General features: G+C 38.5%; 1 protein-coding gene across 2 annotated transcripts in view; it reads right to left on the bottom strand.

Moving 5' to 3' along the window:
- Window positions 1-20,611, bottom strand: part of GLDC (glycine decarboxylase) — a 117,061-nt gene that overhangs the window by 47,121 nt on the left and 49,329 nt on the right. For both annotated transcript variants that reach the window (XM_072596917.1, XM_072596927.1), the window contains 8 exons: window positions 20,292-20,388; window positions 18,861-18,966; window positions 14,430-14,569; window positions 12,505-12,585; window positions 6,607-6,704; window positions 5,621-5,705; window positions 5,435-5,476; window positions 3,828-3,970 (listed from right to left, as the gene is read on the bottom strand). In XM_072596917.1, coding sequence (XP_072453018.1) covers window positions 3,828-3,970; window positions 5,435-5,476; window positions 5,621-5,705; window positions 6,607-6,704; window positions 12,505-12,585; window positions 14,430-14,569; window positions 18,861-18,966; window positions 20,292-20,388 — 792 coding nt within the window. The remainder of the gene's footprint in view (window positions 1-3,827; window positions 3,971-5,434; window positions 5,477-5,620; window positions 5,706-6,606; window positions 6,705-12,504; window positions 12,586-14,429; window positions 14,570-18,860; window positions 18,967-20,291; window positions 20,389-20,611) is intronic.

The following is a 20,611-nucleotide window of genomic DNA, read 5'->3' as shown; positions in this document are numbered from 1 at the left end:
AAATTTAAAGACACAGACATAAGATAGTTGCAAAGATGGATTATGGCAGATAAATGAAAACATGTAAAATGGTCCTCTAAGAATAACGCCAGGAGGAGTAAGCCTCAAAATGAGCTGAGGCTGGTGAGAAAAGCAAAGGACCATAAAATGGGGAGGAGCAAGCTGGATTTCCTTGGGGAAGGAACAAAGAACGGATAAGAGTGAGCATGAGCATGGAGACGGGTATGGGTGAAATGCTGATGATGGATGGCAGAAGAATCACCATTTTTCCAGCCACCCAGTTTTATAACCTTGGAAACATCCTTGACTCTTCTCTCCCTCACCTATCATATCCAGCAGTTGCCAATGCTCATCAAACTCTTCCTCTGCAACATCTCTATATTTGTCTCATATTCATTCAAACTACTTACCTTAGTACATTATTATATCACATGACCTACTAGGATAGCATCCTAATTGATGTCTCCTTGCTTCAAGTCTCTCCCCTTTCCAGTCCATCCTCCACCCGGTTGAGAAAATAATCTTCCTAAGGCACAGTTCTAACCATGTTACCTCCTCTGCTCAAAAATCTTACATGGCTCCACCTTGCCTATAGTATAAAATTAAAAGTCCTTGGATAGGCATTTAAGTTGCCTTCATAATATGCTTCTCTCCTATATTTGTAACCTTATTTCATTCTCAACCCATCCATATAATTGAGTCAAACTACACTATTTAACGTTGTCTCAACCCAACACTCCATCTTCTGCCTCTGTACATTCTTACAGCCTCTACTCTATGCTTTCTTTCTCACATCTGCCTTTCAGAGTCTTCAACTTCCTTCAAGGCTGAGCTCAGGTACAACCTCCTCTATAAAACCTCTTTGATGCCCCAGATAACAATGCTCAGTTTTTCTTACACTATATTTATATCTGCATGTTTATCCCTTTAGTGGAGGGATTATTTAACTTTTGTCTTTGTATCTTTGGTGCCCAATATCTTATGGTATACATGGTCGTAGGCTTTTGATAAATGTTTCTTGAATGATGGCCCTATTAACTCACTAGCTGTATAACCTTAGCCAAGCCACTTAACCTCTCTGGACCTCATTTCTATTTACAATTAGGGTTAGATCATCTCTAAGAATTCTTCCAGATCTAACCTCTGATCCTATGACCATCTCACTCCTCACTCTTGCATCTTCATGGGAAAGAAGGCTCATTCTGGTATAAAATGTCATCCAACCAAGATTTACCACCTCCACATGAGACAGAGACAAAGAACCCCATTTTCATCTCCAAATCATGATGAAAAGGAAGTTCAGAAAAATAGAAATCAGCTTCCATTTCATTCACCAATGGCAAGGCCAAGAAGAGAGTGAAGATCTAATGACTAGGCTGCCCTCTATCTGACAGGAAGTAGGAATGGTACCAGCTCCATGATTCTATGAAACAGTAAAAAGTCATTGGCCACAAACAAGCAGGACAGAAATCAGGGGCTACGTCGAGATCTCCCTTCCAACAAGGCACTGCAGATATGTCCATATTTAACCACTAGAGGGCAAATCTCCTCATTTTTAGTATACATGAAAACAAGTCTTTAAAGATCACTGATGATTTGAAGACGGGGAGCCTGGAGTGCAGTGATCCCCAGTTTTGACACTTGCTAGTTCTGTAAAGTGTCCTTCTCTGTAAAACAGATCATAATACCTGTACTTTCTACCTCTCAAGGCTGTGGGAAGAAAAGCATTTAATAAACCTTACAACCCAGTGGAAATGTGAACTAATTATCATAAATGCCATTCTCTGACTGGGCAGGTTCTTTTAAACAATAACATGGCACCACTAACGCACTGCTCATAGAGCTGTGAACTGGTCCAAGCATTCTGGAAAACATTTTGGACCTATGCCCTAAGGGCTATATAATTGTGCATACTATAACTAGGTCTATGTCCTAAAGAAATAAAAGGAAAAGGACTCATATGTACAAAAATAATTATAGCACCTTTTTTAATGCAGGCAAAGAATTGGAAATCGAGGGGATGCTCATCAACTGTGGAATGGCAGAACAAGTTGTGGTATATGAATGTAATAGAAAACCACTGCGCTATAAAAAATAACAAAGGGGATGGTTTCAGAAAAACCTTGGAAGACTCATATGAACTGATACAAAATGTACTGAACATAACCAGGAGAACATTGAACACAGAGAAAGCAGTATCATAATGATAATCAGCTGTTTCACAGTTAACTTAGCTACTTTGATCAATACAATGACAATTTGAAGGGACTCACAATGAAAAATTGCTATCCATCTTCAAGTAGAGAACTGAGGAACTCTGAATGCAAATTGAAGCTTATTTTTTTCACTTTATTTTTCTTGCTTTTCTTTTTAAACATTTTTGCATGTCTTCACATGTATAATGAGTATTATATTGCTTTCTTCTCAATGAATTAGAGAAGGAGAGAATTTGAAATTGAAAAATTTAAAAACAAATGTAAAAAGAAAACAAGGAATATGGAGAGAAAAAATAACACTGTGCCCCCCATATCTCACGAAACGTCAAAGGACAGAAGCAACCAGTTGTAGGAGATGGGTAGATGATCTGGGTTCTAGGTCTGATGTTCACCATTGTACTAGCCATGTAAGGAAAAGTAGAACACAATTTTCTTGTGCCTTCCATCTGCCTCCCTGGCTTCACTGGACCATTCTGTTACCCAAGTTAGCTTTACATAAGGAAAATGATCCACCTCCTTACATCAGGGTAGCTGTGTTAGAAGCGTCTAAGCATTAACTCATACATTGATAACTTTCTTAGTCCAATACCAGCAAGAGAAACAGCTTTGTAGGTTATCTGGAATTTCAAATCATAATCTGAGCCAGACAACACAATAGGGAAACCATAAAGATCAGACAATGGGCCTTTCTCATTTTGCAAATAAAGGAACAAGCCCAGACAGTGAAGATGATGTTATCAAGTTCACGCAGATGTTGGGAGAACCAGAACCACAAACCGAATTATTTCTGCTAGAAGAGGAAGTATGGGGCACAGAAAATAACCAAGACACTGAGTCAAGAGGATTCAGTTCAGATCCTAACTGTAGCACTAGCTGACTGGAGATGACCAAATCATTTATGAACTCTACTAGCCTCAAGTCTCCTTATCATTTTTTTATATGCGATAATAATGTTTGCATTACTTTCTTCACAGAGTTGCTGTTCTTTTAATGATAGCTGCCATTTATCTAGCATGCAAAGGTTTGCAAAGTGCCTTACGTAATTCACTGAAGTATCAAAATAGCCCGGTGAGGTAGGACTATAAATATTATTAACATTTTAAAGATTCAGTAACCAAGAGCCTCAGTGTCCACAGTCAAACTTGTCCGAGGTCACCCAGCTAGTAAGTTTCAAAGGCAGAATAAAAACCCAAGTCTTCCTGTGTCCAGATGAAGTCTTTCTATCTGCTACAACACGCTTCCCCTCTATTGAGGTCAAAGGAACACAAACTTAGAACTAGAAGAGGGCTTTGCCATCATCCAATTCAAATATTGGTCCCTTCCTCTAACAACTTCTCCCTACAACTAATCTGACAGATAACAAAACTGAGGTCCAGTAGTTTTGGTGAGGATAGGAGGAAGAGGATGGATCTGTGCTTTCACTGGTATCAGGAATTCCTTCTGTTAGTGTGGATTGGCACCTTTTCTGTGATTTATTCTTATAGAGCTGACAGGTTAAATGATAGATTTGCCAGTTGTTATTATTGTTGACTCACTAGGTGCAAACCAATGACAACTGGGTTCTTATTCTCAAGTCATATCACTGACATGAGGAAGAAAAAATCCACTCACCTATTAGGTTGGAAAGAAACGTTGTCATAGCCTGTGAGTTCACACAAATCCTTCTCCAGATCTCGGAAAAGCTGCTGATAACCTTGAGCTTGGTCTAGAGGCACGAAGGGATGGATGTTGGCAAATTCTTTCCATGTGATTGGCTGAAGAAGAGGAGGAAAGAAAACACATCTAAATTATGATTCTCTTTAAAGTCTATATACATGAAAATTTTCTGCCTTTGTAGGAATGGCAAGCACACATGAATGACAGGTCATTTTACAGGCACTGTCTGCACACAATACGATTTCTTACATTCTTTGAAGAAGTGAACATTGTAGCAAAGAGACGAGGCCAAAACACAACTATTCTCTACTTACATGAATGTATATTTATTATGCACTTATAATAATTATAAATTATTGTGATTATAAAATGTTATAATATGTAATTATGACAACATGTTTATCATAATATTCGTTAAATCCATAAATATATGAAGGGAGCTTCCCCACCGTTGAGGCTTTTTCTTTGTTTTATAAATTATGGTGCTTCTAAGGCTGCGAGAGTAGAGGAGGCAAACACTTTTGTGGTTATACTTTATAAATACAGCCTCAAATCACTGCTCTCCTGACAAAGTCAGGTAGAAAGCTTTACAGTTCTTGATAATAACTGGAATTAATGAATATATATTTGTGAAATGACAGCCTTTAACGAGACAACTTAAAAAAAAACAGAGGAAAAGGCAGGATGGGTGTCAAAGAATACTTTCAGAAATTAAATTTCTGACCTTCAGTCTCACTCATAAAACGGAACCCTAAAGCTTTGCAAAAGGGGAATATCCCTCAACAGTCCCCCTTTCATTCTGATGCTAAGCGAAGTGAGCAAAACCAGGAGAACATTGTACACAGGAACAGCAACACTGTGCAGTGATCAACTGGAACAGACTTAGCTCTTCTTAGCAACGTAAAGATCCAAGACAATTCCAAAAGACTCACTATAGAAATGCAAACCACATACAGAGAAAAGAACTATGGATTCTGAATGCAGATCAAAGCTATTTTCATTTTTTTGTTTTTTGTTTTTTCTTCCTCACAGTTTTTCCCTTTTGTTCTGATTCTTCTTTCATAACATGGCTAATGTGGAAATATGTGAAACATGATTGTACATGTATAATCTATATCAGAGGGCTTGCTATCTTGGGGAAAGGGAAGGGAGAAAGGAAGGCAGAAAAAGGTGGAGCTTAAAATCTTATAAAAAATGAATGCTGAATATCTTTACATGTAATTGGAAAACATATAATACCATTTTAAAAAATACCAATTCACATATCACTACAAGGCAGGGTTTCTTCACCTTCACTATATCCTAGACCCCTTGGGCAGGCTGGTATAGCCTGTGAACTCCTCAGAATAAAATGTATAGGATTACAAAGGAAACCTATTATATTGAAATATAATTTATCAAAATATTTTTAAAAGCAAGTTCATGGATCCCAAGTTGAGAATCCCTGATGTAAGGGATTTGTAAGCAGCTGTGAAGCAGAAGACAGACAGTTACGGGCTTAAGAGTGACTAGAATGCAAGATGCCCCACTAAGTAAACATTCAATGAAACTGATCTACTTACTGTAAGTTCAGATGAACTGTTGAGCTTCATTGTACAGGATCCCTTTAAGAAACAAAAAAATGCAACATATTATTACTGTTTTTAATTCCTTCTGTCCACCCTCAATCCCACCTATGGCCTCTACTTCCATACTCTAACAAGAGACTAAGGACAAGCCAAGAAAACAACAGAGAAGGTCATATCTACCAGAGGAATCATGCTGTGGACGAGAGAAATATCTTTGTTCTCCAGCTTCTTCATGTAGCGAACAATATTAGTTTCCGAGTGATAGCTGTGATAGAATACAGAATTCATGTTCAGAACCAAATGGGTCAACCTTCTAAAAGATGCTAGGATGTAACTGCTACCCCAAAGGATATCAGATGAGGTATCAGACAATATAACAGGAAGGCAGCGTAACAGAATGGGCAGGGTGCTGAACTTGAACATAGGGGATAAGAGCCTAAATTCCAGCTTCAATGTATATCAGCTGAGTTAACAACTGAGAAGTCACAGAGTTGCCTCAGTTTCCTCATTTGTAAAATGAGGGAAATAATATTTATACTCACAAGGTATAGTGAAGAGGAAGCTTGGTAAACCTACATATATGTGAGATCCTCCAACATGTTACTGCAGACAGGGGTTCCTAACTTTTACGTGTATGTCTTGGACCCCTTTGGTAGTCTGGTGAAGTCATTCTCAGAATGGTGCTTTAGATGTGTAAAACAAGTACATTGGATTAAAGGGGAATGTTGAAATATACTTATCAAAACATTTTCTAGATGAAGTCATGGGCTTCAGGTTAAGTACTCAACTTTAGGAGAAAGGGGCTCTGAAACAGGATAACTCCTAAAGGATTAGTGGCCTGAGGTTTAGTATGGTGTTAATGGTGTTTGGCATAATAAGAAGGAAAAATCATGATATCTGGGAGAAGGATGGTGAAGGAATGTGAAGTTAGAAGCTCACAAAATTTCTGAAGCTTAATACCCTATTTTAAAACATACTTCAAGGATTTATTAAACTGGGGCCTCTATATTTGTTAAGCAAAGAAATGCTCTGCTAAAGAAAAAAAGAGGAATATACTTTTAAAGAGTGTGAATTAATCACTAATTGCCTGCATACAAGTAGACAAAATATCAGTTGTGATCAAACTCAAACTGCTTGCACAATGCAAAATACAGATGTCAAGGAACCTGTTGAACACTTGATGTGTCAGGAATGGGCTGGTTCTTTTAAATGGGGTCCCGAGGATACCCCTCTTCTCTTCTCCCATGCTCTCAGCAACCAGTTCCTGTTCCAAGAGAACACAGAAAAATTGTGGATTAGATAAGAAAAGAGAAGGAAAATGAACATCTTTCACAGAGCTATCTGGTTTTAAAAATATGTGAAAGTCAAGTTTCTGGGACATCTTATATTTTTTCATTCTGCATTATTTTAACAATTCCTATAAAGTTAATTTATTTATTTGTCACCATTTATTTGAAATAAGCAACTATGTATAATGTGGCAACAGTCATTTGGATTGTGAGAACTGTCCCGATAGGGCAACAGTCTACAAAATATGGACTAAGTGGAAAAAAGTATAAACTTCAAGAATTGAGCATTGGGGAGACAGCAGACCCAGCCATGCCCAGGACTTAAAAATTTGTGGCACAGGGGCAATGTGCAAAAGAAGAAATCAAAGTGGTCCAAACAGAGAGACTGAAAGAAGAGCTAAGACGTAGCCCCAAAAGGCCCTTGGATCTCTACACAGGTATCTCAGAACTGAAGGCTTGGGCTGCAACTATCAGTTGCTCTTTCTCCAGGCTCCTCTCCCTGAGCCTATCCAGTTATGGAAACTATAATATAGTCTACTCATTTATCCTACATAAAAATTTACTATCCTTATTTCTGCCTCAAACATAAAATAGCTGAAAGTTAACTAGAGTTAAGCAAAAATTTAAATTAAGGCAGAGAGTCAAACCTCTGTCTGAATGTTAGAAGATGATGAGTTACTAAGATTTAAATTTTTTAAAGTTATTAATAATTCTTCTGATATAAATTCGTATTAGAGAAAGGGACCATGTTAACCTGAAGCCATTTTATATCCCCTAGACTAAAAGAAGGCTAATTGTTTTAATGTCATGTAGTTGACATTAGGGAGAGAGAGAGAAAGGAAAAGGATTAGAGAGGAGAAGGCAATGATTGGAGAAAAAGTCAAACTCTAAAAAACCAAGGATAATTTAGGAAAGGCCTGAGAAGGATTCTATTCTGCCCCTAGAGATTCCCCCAAGAGATAGGGTGAATGAAAGAAGAGATTACCACCTGTCCAACTCTATACTACACAGTTACATGGAAAAATAGAAGTTGTTTTCATTTTAATCAATGATTATTTATTGAGCTCCTACTACGAAGCACTAGCCTAGGCACGGCTTAGGACAAAGAGGAAGGATATGTTTCCTGCCCTTAAGGTTTATATATTTAATAAGAAAAAATATGATATATACACAGATATCTGGATATGAGACAGAACATGATAAGTACATAAAAGAAGGTCAAAATACCATGAGAAATTACTGGCATCCATTAAGAATGAACCAAATACAGACCAGATTCTGGGGATGTCTACAACTTAAAAACTGGGTCACAAGAAAAAAAATGAATCACAACCTTAAGTTGGAAAGGGCCTGAGAGGCCATCTAGTTTGGTCTAAACCTGGGCAATAACACCGTCTACATCCACAACAACCCTGACAAGTTGTACATACACTCCCTGGATGACCTCCAAGGAGGTGGAGGTCACTATTGCCAAGACAACTCATTCTACTTTTTAAAAAATTTATTTTAAAAAATTAGATTATTATTTTTTAAAGCATTATTTGTTTTCAAATGTTGAGTTTTAAATTCTCTTCCTCCCTCCTGCTCTCTTCTACACAGTGAGAAGACAAGCGAATGATTATCAATTATGCAGGTGAAAGCATCCAAAACATATTTCCATATTAGTCATATCACAAAAGGAAGGAAGCTAGAAAAATATATATTTCAATTTGCACTCAGAGTTCATTAGTTCTCTCTCTGGAGATAGATAACATTTTTTCATCATGAGTCCTTTGGAATTGCTTTAGATCATTATATTGATCAGAGTAGCTGTCTTTCACAATTGATTATCATTATAATACTGTTAAACTATGCACAATGGTCTCCAAGTTCTTCTACATTTTTCAGGTTTACTTTAAGTCTTACCATGTTTTGTCTGAACCCAATCCTCTCCTCACTTTTTATAGCACAATAGTATTCCATCAAAATCACATGCCACAACTTCTTCAAACATTCTCCCAACTGATGAGTATCCCCTCAATTTCTAATTCTTTTCCACCATAAAAAAAAGCTGCTATAAATATTTTTGGACATACAGGTCCTTTTCCTTTCCCTTTGATTTCTTTATATAAACCTTGGAGTGGTATCTCTGGGTTAAAGGATATGAATAGTTTTATAGTTCCAAACTGTTCTCCAAAATACTTGAACCAGTTCACACCTCCACCAGTTTACTAGTGTACCTATTTTCTCTTATCCCCTTCAGCATGTCATTTCTGATACATGTAAGGTGGTATCACAGTTTTAATTTCCATTTCTTTAATTAATAGTGATTTAAAACATTTTTCCTATGATTATAGATAGCTTTTATTTCTTCTTATGAAAACTTATCCTTTGTTCATTTATCATTTGGGTAATGGCTCTTATTTTCATAAATTTGCCTCGGTTCCCTGTAAATGTGAGAAACAAAGCCTTTATCAGAGAAATTTGTAAAACATTTTGATATTGCTTCATTATGGTACCTTTTAGCAAAATGCAGTTTCCCTGATCATCTCTTTTAATTAGGTCTCTTTTTGCTTTTTCTTTTTACTTCAGTTGAAAAGTAATAGATTCTGTTTCAGAGCTTTAGTTTGTGTGTGTTTCTGTTTCAAGTGTGTCTCTTGCAGACAACACATTGTTGGATTCTGGTTTATAATCCATTCTGCTATGTGCTTCTGTTTTATGAGTAAGCTCAGCCCATTCACATTCACAGTTATCATTACTATGTATTTTCTTGCATCCTATTTTCTTCTGTTCACTGTTAACTTTTTTTATCCTGTCTCTCCTCAAATATCTATTTTGCTTCTGACCACTGCCTCCCAAAATCAGCCCTCCCTTTTTATCATTCCCCCACCCACCCCTTATCTCATTCTCATTTTTCTATTGGATAAAATAGATTTCTATACCCAATTACTATGTGTGTGTGTGTGTGTGTGTGTGTGTGTGTGTGTGTGTGTGTGTGTGTGTGTGTAGTCTTCCATCTTTGAATCAATTCCAATGACAGTGAGGGTCAGGCATTGCCCACCTACCCCCATCTTCCCCTCTAAGCTCTTCCTAACATTTCTCCCATTCTACCTCTCCCTTTCCCCTTCTTCCAGTGAGTCCTTCTTCCTCATCCCTTCATTTTTTTGAGATCATCCTAAGATAATAAACACACATTTAAGCCCCCTATGTAGACGCCTCCTAACTGCCTTCATAAGGATAAAATTTTTAGGAGTTACACATATATAATTTTCCCATGTAGGAATAATAACTTTATTGAGTTCCTTATGATTACTCTTTCATGTCTACCATTTTATGCTTATCTTGAGTATTCTGTTTTAATGTCAGATTTTCTATTTAGCCCTGATATTTTAATCAGGAGCGACAGAAAATCCTCTGTTTCATTAAATATCCATTTTTTCTCCTGAAGAATTATATTCAATTCTGTTCGGTAGGTTATTCTTGGTTGTAATCTTAGCTCCTTTGCCTTCTGGGACATCATATTCCAAACCCTCTGCTCTTTTAAAATGGAAGCTTCTAAATCTTATGTGATCCTCACTATGGCTCCATGATATTTGATTTGTTTATTGCTGGCTGCCTGCAATTATTTTCTTGACCTAGTATCTCTGAAATTTGGCTATAATACTCCTGCAAGTTTTCATTTTGGGGTGTCTTTTAGTTGGTGATCAATGGATTCTTTTAATTTCTATTTTACCTTCTGGATCTAAGCTATCAGGGTAGCTTTCCTTGATAATCTCTTAAAAGATGATGTCTAGGCTCTTTTTTTAATCATGACTTTTAGGTAATCCTATTTTTAAATGATCTCTCCTTGATCTATTTTCCAGGCCAGTTGTTTTTCCAATGAAATATTCCACATTTTCTTCTATTTTTTCATTCTTTTGACTTTGTTTTATTGTTTCTTGATGCCTCATGGAGTCATTAGCTTTCACTTGCCTAATTCTAATTTTTAAGGAATGATTTTCTTCAATGAGCTTCTATACTTCTTTTTTCATTTGGCCTATTCTGCTTTTTAAGGAGTTCTTTCCTTTTGTGCCTTTTTTTTACCAAGTTGTTAATTCTCTTTTCCAAATTTTCTTGTATCACTTTCATTTTTTTCCTCTACCACTCTTATCCCTTTCTTTAACTCTTTCAGGAATTCTTGTTGGGCTTGGATTCAATTAGCATTTTTCTTTGAGGCTTTGGTTTATAGCTGTTTTCACATTGTCTTCTTCTGAGTTTATGCCTTAGTCTTCCTTGCTGTCACGGTAGTTTTTACAGTCAAGTTCTTTTTTATTGTTGTTTTTCATTTCCAGTCTATTTCTTGACTTTGAATTTTAGGTTAAAATTGGGCTTTGCTCACCTAGGGATGGGAAGGCACTGTGCCAAGCTTCAGGCTTTTTCATGCCGCTTTTTTCAGATTTAGTTCTGGAGTGGCTCAGAGCTAATTTTTGGTGCTTCCAAGGGGCTTCCAGGGAGAGGTATGGTGACTGCTCTCCTGGTCTGCACTCAATCCTTTACCTAGGAAGGGCCCCTGTTCCCCTGTAATCACAAGTGCTAGCACTCCTCTTGGCCTTGGAACTTCAACCAGGACCCCTGTTCCTTTGTGATTGACCACAAGAACTCCTCTCAACCTGAAACTATGATCCAGAACTACTTATGGGCAGCAGAACAGCCAATCAGCACCAGCCATAGCAGTGTCATCAAATGATCCTCTGTAATCTCTGTTTGACCAGCTGTCCAGCTTCCATCATCACCACCACCCCCCTAACTATGTTGGGCTGAGAGTTCCCAAAAGCTGCTGCTGCCACTGCCACTATCACAGCCACCTCCAAGACAACAGGGGGTACTGCTGTCTCTCTCCAGGCTCCTACCTGAGCATCACAGACCTCTCCTGCCATCCTCCTAAATTATCTCAAACTGGAAAAATGTCTCACTTTGACCTCTATTGGCTCTTCCCTTCCTAAATTTGATTTGAGGAACTATTTTAAAGGGTAATGTTGGAAGAGTTCAGCTGGGTTGCTGCCTGTACTCTGTCATCTTGGCTCTGCCCCCAACCCATTCTATTTTGGGACAAAACCATTAATAAGGTTCTTTCTTCTATCAGGCAGAAACCTGACTGTAACTTTTACCCATTACATCTGGTTTTGCCCTCTCAAGCCAGAGAGAATAAATCTAATCTCTCTTCTACAATACCCCTTCAAATACTTTTTGATCATTGTTCCCCTCCCTCCTCCCCAAATTATCTCTTTTCTAGATTAAACATTCTAATTGCTTCAACAGATATTTATATGATGTGGTCTTTAACTTCTTCACTATGCTGGTTACTCTCCTTGGGATGTATTGCAGTTTGCCAGTGTCCTTTCTAAAACAGTGACTTTAGAACTGAACACAGTAGTACATGTGTGGTCACACCCTCATCGCCTCTCTGCAGAGTGCTGCAAAATGCATGAGGACCCTCACCTCCCTCACACTGAACATCATGTCCCTCTTAATAGAGGCAAAGCACCTGCTTATGGCCAAATTGGCCAATTACTTTCAATGCTTTTAATCATTTTAAGATGTACATCTTGCTCTGTTTTCTTACATTAAGACCACTAAGTGACCACTTACAAGGAGTCATACCCTTGTAAATATTCTCCCAACAAAGACTCATCGGTTTAATTATATTCTTATCTTAAGATGGAGCTACATCTTTGTTGTTCACATGCTCTGCCACCACCCACACTAGCCTAGCCCCAAAGGAGAATTTTTAGGTATCTAAGTTTCAATCTGACTTACGGCAGAGGACTCACAGCCAAAAATCCACAACAAGTCATCCAGATCTTTTTCTGTGATGGTTTCATCAAGGGAAATGCCAAGCTATAAGCCCAAACAAAAAAAAAATGAATCATTAACTTGGAATTCCAGGACCTTTAGAGAAATTCCAAATGAATCAAATTGCTGGACAACATCCTCATTAGCCTAATGGAACACAGCTAGTTATGAAGACAACAAAAGATATAAACCTTAAAGGATCCTTAGATAATATCTAGTAACGTTGAATGTTCTCATTCTAACCATTAGGAGAAATAAAAGTCCAGAGAAGTTAAGTGACTTGCTTGAAGTCACACAGCTGCCAAATCCATTGTTCCTTTCATTATGACACAACTGCCACACTTATTCTAATCTACTTGGCCTTCAAGGTAGACAACATCTGCTCACCCACATCACCGTGAGGAAAGGGGCACTGAAAGGTATTAGAGGGATGCTGCCCCCCATAGCTTCACTTCCTCTGAGTTCTGGTTCATTCCAGACTTCAGTGGTAGCAGAGACAAACGATGGAGTGTTGTATTCTGGCTGTTCGCTCCCCCCAGGGCATTCAGTGAGAGTCATGGTCAGAAGTGGAAGTCTGGATGCACTGGGATGATCAAAGATCAGCACCCAATTCTAATATGGCTTTGACTCCAGGTCAGGCAATAGCAAGTAGGATAGGGCTTTTCCCTTATTCTTTTCCTACAGGTGGAACAAAGTTAAGTAACTTGCCTAAATTTAGTTAGCAAATTGACAAGTCAGAATTAGAATTTCTTCTGACCCAAATCTGATATTCCTTCCCCTAAAATAGTTAGGGGAGAAATTCAGCCTTGAAGGAGAATACCTCAGAAGAAGAATGGTACAACAGAATGACCCTCCATCTCTGATCATGGAAATAAACTAAGACTGCAATAATTACTACTACTACTGCTGCTGCTGCTGCTGCTGCTGCTGCTTCTGCTGCTGCTGCTGCTGCTGCTGCTGCTGTCTACTACTACAAAATAATGATGACAATATTTACATTGCATTTTAAGGTTTTCACAAAGTGCTTTGCATATGTTATCTCACAACAACTTTGTGTGGTACAGTTGATACAGTGCGGGTCCTGGAGTCAGGAAAACTCATCTTCCTGAGTTCAAATCTGGCCTCAGACACTTACTAGCTGTGTGACCCTGGGCAAATCACATTACCCTGTTTGCCTCAGTTTCCTCATCTATAAAATGAGCTAGAGAAGGAAATGACAAACCACTCAATTATCTCTGCCTAGAAAACCCAAAAAGGGTAACGAAGAGTCAGATATGAATGAAAAATAACTGAACAACTCTTTTTATCATCATTCTATAGATGAGGTCCTTGGGATGGAAGAGGTTAAGTAACTTACTTAGGGTCACACAGCCACAACCAGTCTCAAAACTGGAAAGACTTTGGCTTGAGGACTACCTCTGATACCTACTGGCTGCGTAATCCTGAACAAGTCAGTGTTCCAAGAAATGTCTAAGACTACAAATTGCAGGGAAGGGGTCAAATTGCATGGGTGGGGGAGTTTCCTCACCTGGAAGTTCCCTCTCCCAAAGAAATCCCTATCTTCAGGAAAGTCAGTATTCAGAAATTGCCATAAAGGACAATATAAAACCCTAAGAACTAAGAACCAAGTGTCGTGTGGAAGATATATGTCTCTTGTGTTCGTCCTTCATTGCCAAAGAAGACCATGCCTCTATTCTCCATGTTTGAAAACACCGAAAACTCTTCAATAAATAGGAGATGCTTAGCTTGTGGCAAAATTAAGACAGACCAACCTCAGTGGGAGGAAAGATGTTTCCAAAACATAGAGGTGTACTTGTTAAAAGACTCAAAGATGTGACTCCAAGTGACAAAGAGGTTGTAGAAAGACCAACGAATTTAATTCCACTTACCGCGCCATCTTGAAAAACCCGGAAATTGATCTGCCGCTGAGCAGCTCTATCTAAAACCTCTTTTAGGGAACAACCACATTGGATCTTCAAGGTATCAAAGAATAAGTCATGTTGTAGCTTGTGACCAGCTCGCTTAAGACCTAGGTGAAAACAAAACAAATAAACAAAAAACAGGACAGAAAGCTCCTCCATGGATGTCACAAATAATAAGCTAACACTTATTTAGTGCCTACTACGTGCCAGGTACTGTGCTTTACAATAATTATGTCATTTCATTCTCACAACAACTTTGGGTGGTAGGTGCCATTATTATTACCATTTTACATAGGAGGAACCTGAGGCAAAAAGGATAGATGACTTGCTCCAGATCACAGAACTAATAAGTGTCTAAGGCTGGATTTGAACTCAAGTCCTTCTGACTCCAGGCCTGGTGCTCTACTCATTGAGCTATCTCATGGCCCTGATTGTCCAAGTGTACCATGAAACTGTTTCCTCTTCTCCTTCCTAAGTCTATGTTGTTTAACTATGGAGGAAAGGAAGGAAGGATTAAAGTTTGGGAAAGATATTGCAATATCCAAGGGTATATCAATACATCAGCTTGGGGATGCTCTGACTACCAATGCAGATTGTATCATCCATGCCTTAACTAATAACCTTTATGAGTTCTCACCTTGAAACGTCTCTTAGCCATGTTGGCCCCCTTCTCCCACTGCCAAATTCTTTCCAGGAATTTGGAAGGACCCAGGCTGGACAAGCTTCATTCCCCTCCCAGCTGTGCTTCCTACTCTTTACCCGGCCCCCCACACACACATATCTCTTTCAACTTCTTTTTCTATGCTGACTTCCCTCATAAGGATGAAAGCCCCCTGAGGCCAGGCACTTTCCTTCTGCTTACATTGGTATCCCTAGATCTTAGCACAGTGCCATCGTAAATGCTTAATCAACTCTTGTTGCTTACCTGCCTGCCCAAATTGCTATGGCCAAAAAAATTCAAGGTGGCCAACCTTCTGGTAATGAACTTCTTTAAAATGGGATAAGACTGATGCTCAAAACAACAGACTCTTAGTCTGTCATGTGGTTCATACTCAAAAGCCTTTGCAGTTTAATAGAAACAGCCAGACCCTGCATGGATGGTTAAGACAAGCCCCCTTCTGAAGGAGGAGAGGATGAGGAAGGAGATGGAGAGGAAGAAAGTGCTAAGGATGAATCTGAAGACAAGGAAGGTAAGAAAGAAGATGAGGGGAGTAAGCTAGAGAAGAAGGCAAGGAAGCCAAAGAGGAGCAAGAGAAGAAGGAAGCAGTTACTGGAGAAGAAGCTGTAGAGCAGAAGAAGAAAGACCAAGTTCTTGTGAACTATTTCAGGAGTCCACCTAAACACATCAATAAGCCCAACACAACCGGCTGAGCACTGACTGCTGGAAAGAATAAGAAGCCGCATATTTAAAGAAACCAGTTAATCTGAGATGATGCAGACAGATGATGAGACCATGTTGTGCTCAATGTCTCCCCCTAAGCAAGAGTATTTGGGGAGCTTCTTGGTAGTTACCTAGTTTGCTGCCAGACTGCACATGGTACATGCTTATGAATTCTGGGTTGATGGTAGTGTGGATGATTGAAACATTGGCAATTAAAAAAAACCATGAATTAATATAAATGTTAAACTTGATGAAAAACATAATTAATCTTTGGAAACCTTTAATGGTTAGAAAGTAATGACTCCCAAGTAACAATAATATAATAATATATTATAATATCATATATATATGTATGTATATATATATATATATATATATATATATATATATATATATATATATATAAAATAAATAAAAAGGGGGAAGCTAGGTGGTGCAGTGGATAGATCACCAACCCTGGATTCAGGAGGACCTGAGTTCACATACAGCCTTAGACATCTGACACTTAATAGCTGTGTGACCCTGGGTAAGTCATTTAACCCTGACTGCCTCATAAAAAAATAAAAAGAAACAAAAAACCTTGGCATTACCTTTGAGAAACCAAGGTCACCTTCAAGCCATGATGAAGGGCCATGGGGCAGACTGGGAGAGATAGTTTAAGCTTAGTTTTGTGGATTTGACACCCCCTAGTGGACACTAAAATACACAGAACTTGTAGAAGCATTAAATTAGCATTACATGGATTAGGACAGAAAATTGGTCAAATCATATCCCTTAGAAGATAACAACTTAAGATGCATGATTTCACATTCATAACTGATATCATATTTCTCTTTTTCTCAGTGGGTGGCAGAGGGGTAACAGAATTTAGAACTCAAAATTTTAAAACAATGTTTAAAATAAATGAATAATGATTTTTTAAAAAGGAAAAAAGATAACTGTGCATACAAGAAAAATCTGATAAATCATGGTTATAGCCCCACACTAGTAGAATAAAAGAGGTATCTAGTGCATTTATAACTTTTGCACAGTATTCAGTTACTAAAAAAAAAGAATTAACAGAGTAGCAGAAAGAGCACTAGACCTGAAGACAAGAAACCTGCATTTAGACACCAGTTCTGATACTGTATGATCTTGGGAAAGTTATTTGAACTCTTAGAACCTCAGTTTCAGCCATCTGTAAAATGAGTATATATTTTTGTTACTCCCTACCATCACAGGGCTGTTGTGAGAAAAGCACCTTATAATGCCTCAAGCAACATATAAATGTGAGTTATTATGGGACATTCCGTCCCCCACCTCCCTGACTTTGCACAAATGCCCATGTCTGAACTGGTTTCCCTCCTTGCCTGTGCCTGGAAGAATTCCTAGCTTCCTCCACCTCATGGGCAGCACCCACCCCAATTACTAATGCTCTCACCTTGTCTATGCACCATCGTATCCCAGTGTAATGTAAACTCCTTAAGACAGAGACGATTTGATATTCACCTTAACATCCTCAGCACTTAACACAGTGCCTCGTTCTTCTTTTAATTTAATATAGAGCAACATGGTTATGATGAAAAGAGAAATTGCCTCTGGAGCTAGGGAGTTGGAATCTTGGCTATGCTACTGTGTCACCTCTATCGAAGGCATTTAACCTCTCTAGGCCTCCATTTCCTCATCTCTAAAATGAGAGGACCGTTGTAGCTCTATATTCTATCATCCTATTCTACAAATATTATTTCCTGATGTAGGAGTTTTCAAGTTTCTTTTTTTCAAAAGTTTTCTTAACTGAAATGCTAAATACTGTAAAAGAGATTTGCAAAGTATAAAAGCTTGTCATCACTGAAGCAGTACTATTTGGATACATGAATGGTAATTTTCTAGTTTAAAATATGTTTAAAACCAAGCTAGAAGGGCCCATATGTGACTCAATTCATTTAGCTGAGCCAATATCTTTACCTCTACACGATGTAGCGTGCTAGAGCCAGCTTGTACCTGCCTGAAAGAGCAGCAGGCTATGAAATTTTCAGTATTAGTACTGAGTATGTGTATTTACATTGTACAACAACAAAACCCAGCACGCTTCTGGTTGGGACGGTGTCTCAGAAGACTGTGCTTTCTAAATGATCCAATGATGTACAAATGTCAGTTTTCATTATTACATGGAAATGGTACAGAAGGGAGAAGTGACTAAACTACAGAGGTGTTTTAGTAGACTGTTCTGTAAAATGAATCTAGAAGCAACTTCTATGAAGTGGATAGAAAGCTGGCCTCAGGAAGACCCAGACTCTTGGGCTTCTACTGGCTATGTGACCCTGGACATGTCCCTAAGCATCTCAGTACCCTAAGCAACTCTCTAATAGTATTTACTGGCAGAATAATTGCTGATCTGCATTTGTAGAGGGAATTTCCAGACTGGGAAATCCCTCAACCAGTGAAGTCACAGGTTCAAATTCCACCCCTTCCCCACCCCACAAAGAAAACAATAAAAAACAACCCCTCCCACCAGATTCTAACGTGATGATTATGGATTATTATTAGCTTATATTAGCATTCATCGTGCCTTTCAATACCTTAAAAGTAAAGTTAACCAGAAAAAATGTAAGATTCCAAACTACTTCCCAAATCTCCTTGACCATAATATTCATGACCCTTACAAATATAAGATTCTGCTTTTTGAACATTTTAAAAATTCAACTCCAGTATAAAATATTGGAATTAAACATGGATTTGGAGTCAGAACTAAGACTGAATCCCAGCTCTAACATTTATGATGCACAGGGCACATCACCTCTGACTCTCAGTTTTCTCAAATATAAAATGGAAATAATGAAGATAATAATACTTGGATGACCTATCTCACAGGGTTACTGACCCTGTCAACATTATAAAGTACTATGGAAATATAGGACATTACTCTGATGGCAAATAGCAAAGGCTAGTTAGTTTCTGTGGCTGGTGATCAAGCAGCCATGTCCAATGACAGAGATTCTTTCCCATTCCATAGGGTTTACAGCAGACAAATTACTCACCTTCTGCTAGAATCAAGGTGGCATTATGCACCCTCCTGGCAATGTGCTTGAGCCCACTGGAGCCATGGTAGATGGCAAACATGGCAGCAACGTTAGCCAAAAGGGCCTAAAAAAGACAAGTACATTTCAGGAATTGCAGTCCAGGTGCAACCAAAAGTGATTTAATGATCACTGAATGTTGGAGGTCATCTGAAAACCAGCTGATGTTATGAATTCTGTACTGAAATTCCCTGTGTTTGACCTTTAAGAGATGACCGTTGGAGTATTCATTTAAGAGTTCAGCATGAAGATAAACTGAAGAGGGCTTTTCCCTCATACCCATATACATATACATCTATTTAGATGTATATGTATATGTGTATACGTATATACATATATTCATATATTATACATGAGAAAGGCATCATAGTACAGCAGAAAGAATGCTACATCTAGATTTGGAGGATCTGAGTTCAAATCCTGGCTCTGACACTACCTATGCAACCTAGAGCAAGTTATTTGACATCCCTGGTCCTCAGTTTCCTGTTCTGTAAAGTAAGAGAGTTGAACTGAATGACTTTTAGCATCCCTTCCAATTCTAAATCCATGATCCTGTGATCAGATGTTTGCACACTGTGCTACTGCACAAGTGGGAGCCAAGAGATTTCAAGTCTGACCCAATGACCTGCTGATCTTGGATAAGCTGCTATGTCTTCTCATTTGTAAAATGGCAAAAACTTATGGATTATGACCAACTTTCCAGGGCCAAGACAAGGAGAGTACTTTGTAAACTTTGATAGCCTAGAAAAATATGAACTGTTAATTAATATTCGGCTCTTCACTCTGCCTCCAATTTGTTATGTAACCTTGGAGAAGTTCCCTCCCTAGGTCTCAATTTATCTTCTGCAAAATAAGGGGAGGTTAAACTACATAAAGAGGAAGCTAGATGACTCAGTAGACAGAGCACTGGGCCTGGAGTCAGGAGAGAACTGAGTTAAATCTGGCCTCAGTTACTTACTAAGCTTGGCAAGTCACTTAACTTCTGTTTGCCTTCATCTACTGAAGAAAGAAATGGCAAACTACTTCAGTAATCTCTGCCAAGAAAACCCTATGGACACTGGGTCCACAGGGTCAGATGCAACTGAATGGACATCAACAAACTGTATGAGCTCTGGGGGCCATCATTCATTTAAATCAGATTTTCCATGTAATATCAGCTTTTATCTACATATTAGTTTTGCTGAACTGGTTTCTTTCCTTCACTTCCTTTTTTTGTCTTTGTCATAAGGGACAGATCTCTGGGAGGAGGACAGGGAGAAAATATATTGGGAAATGTCAAGGACAGAAAAACAGAAAATGTAAATTTTTTTAATTTTAAAAATAAAACATTTCATGCAGCAAGTTACTGCTACAGAACATTTAATTGTGCAGGTACATTCGTTTGTTTTGTACCTGAGCTGTACAGATGTTGCTTGTAGCTTTATCTCTCCTGATGTGCTGCTCTCGAGTCTGCAGAGCGAGACGGAATACTTCCTTTCCTGTAGCATCTCTGGGTCAAAGAAAGAATTTGGTCAGCCTCACTCACCACCAGTTGGGGTTATCTGCACTGCTGCTTTCCTCATTAAGGAAAGAGGCACTGCCCTGTACCACGTGAGGGGTTCACTCTCTGGACCATTATCTTTAATCCAAATGTTTCCCTTTGCATCAAGAAACCTTGAGGAAGGAAAGAGGAATGGCCAGAGGTTTAGCTCTATATTTACCTAAACAAAACC

The sequence above is a fragment of the Notamacropus eugenii genome, chromosome 1 (genome assembly GCF_028372415.1).
Source record: "Notamacropus eugenii isolate mMacEug1 chromosome 1, mMacEug1.pri_v2, whole genome shotgun sequence".
Classification (NCBI taxonomy): Eukaryota; Metazoa; Chordata; class Mammalia; order Diprotodontia; family Macropodidae; genus Notamacropus; species Notamacropus eugenii.
Note: the sequence above shows the minus strand (reverse complement) of the source record. Positions and strands in the feature narration are given on the sequence as shown.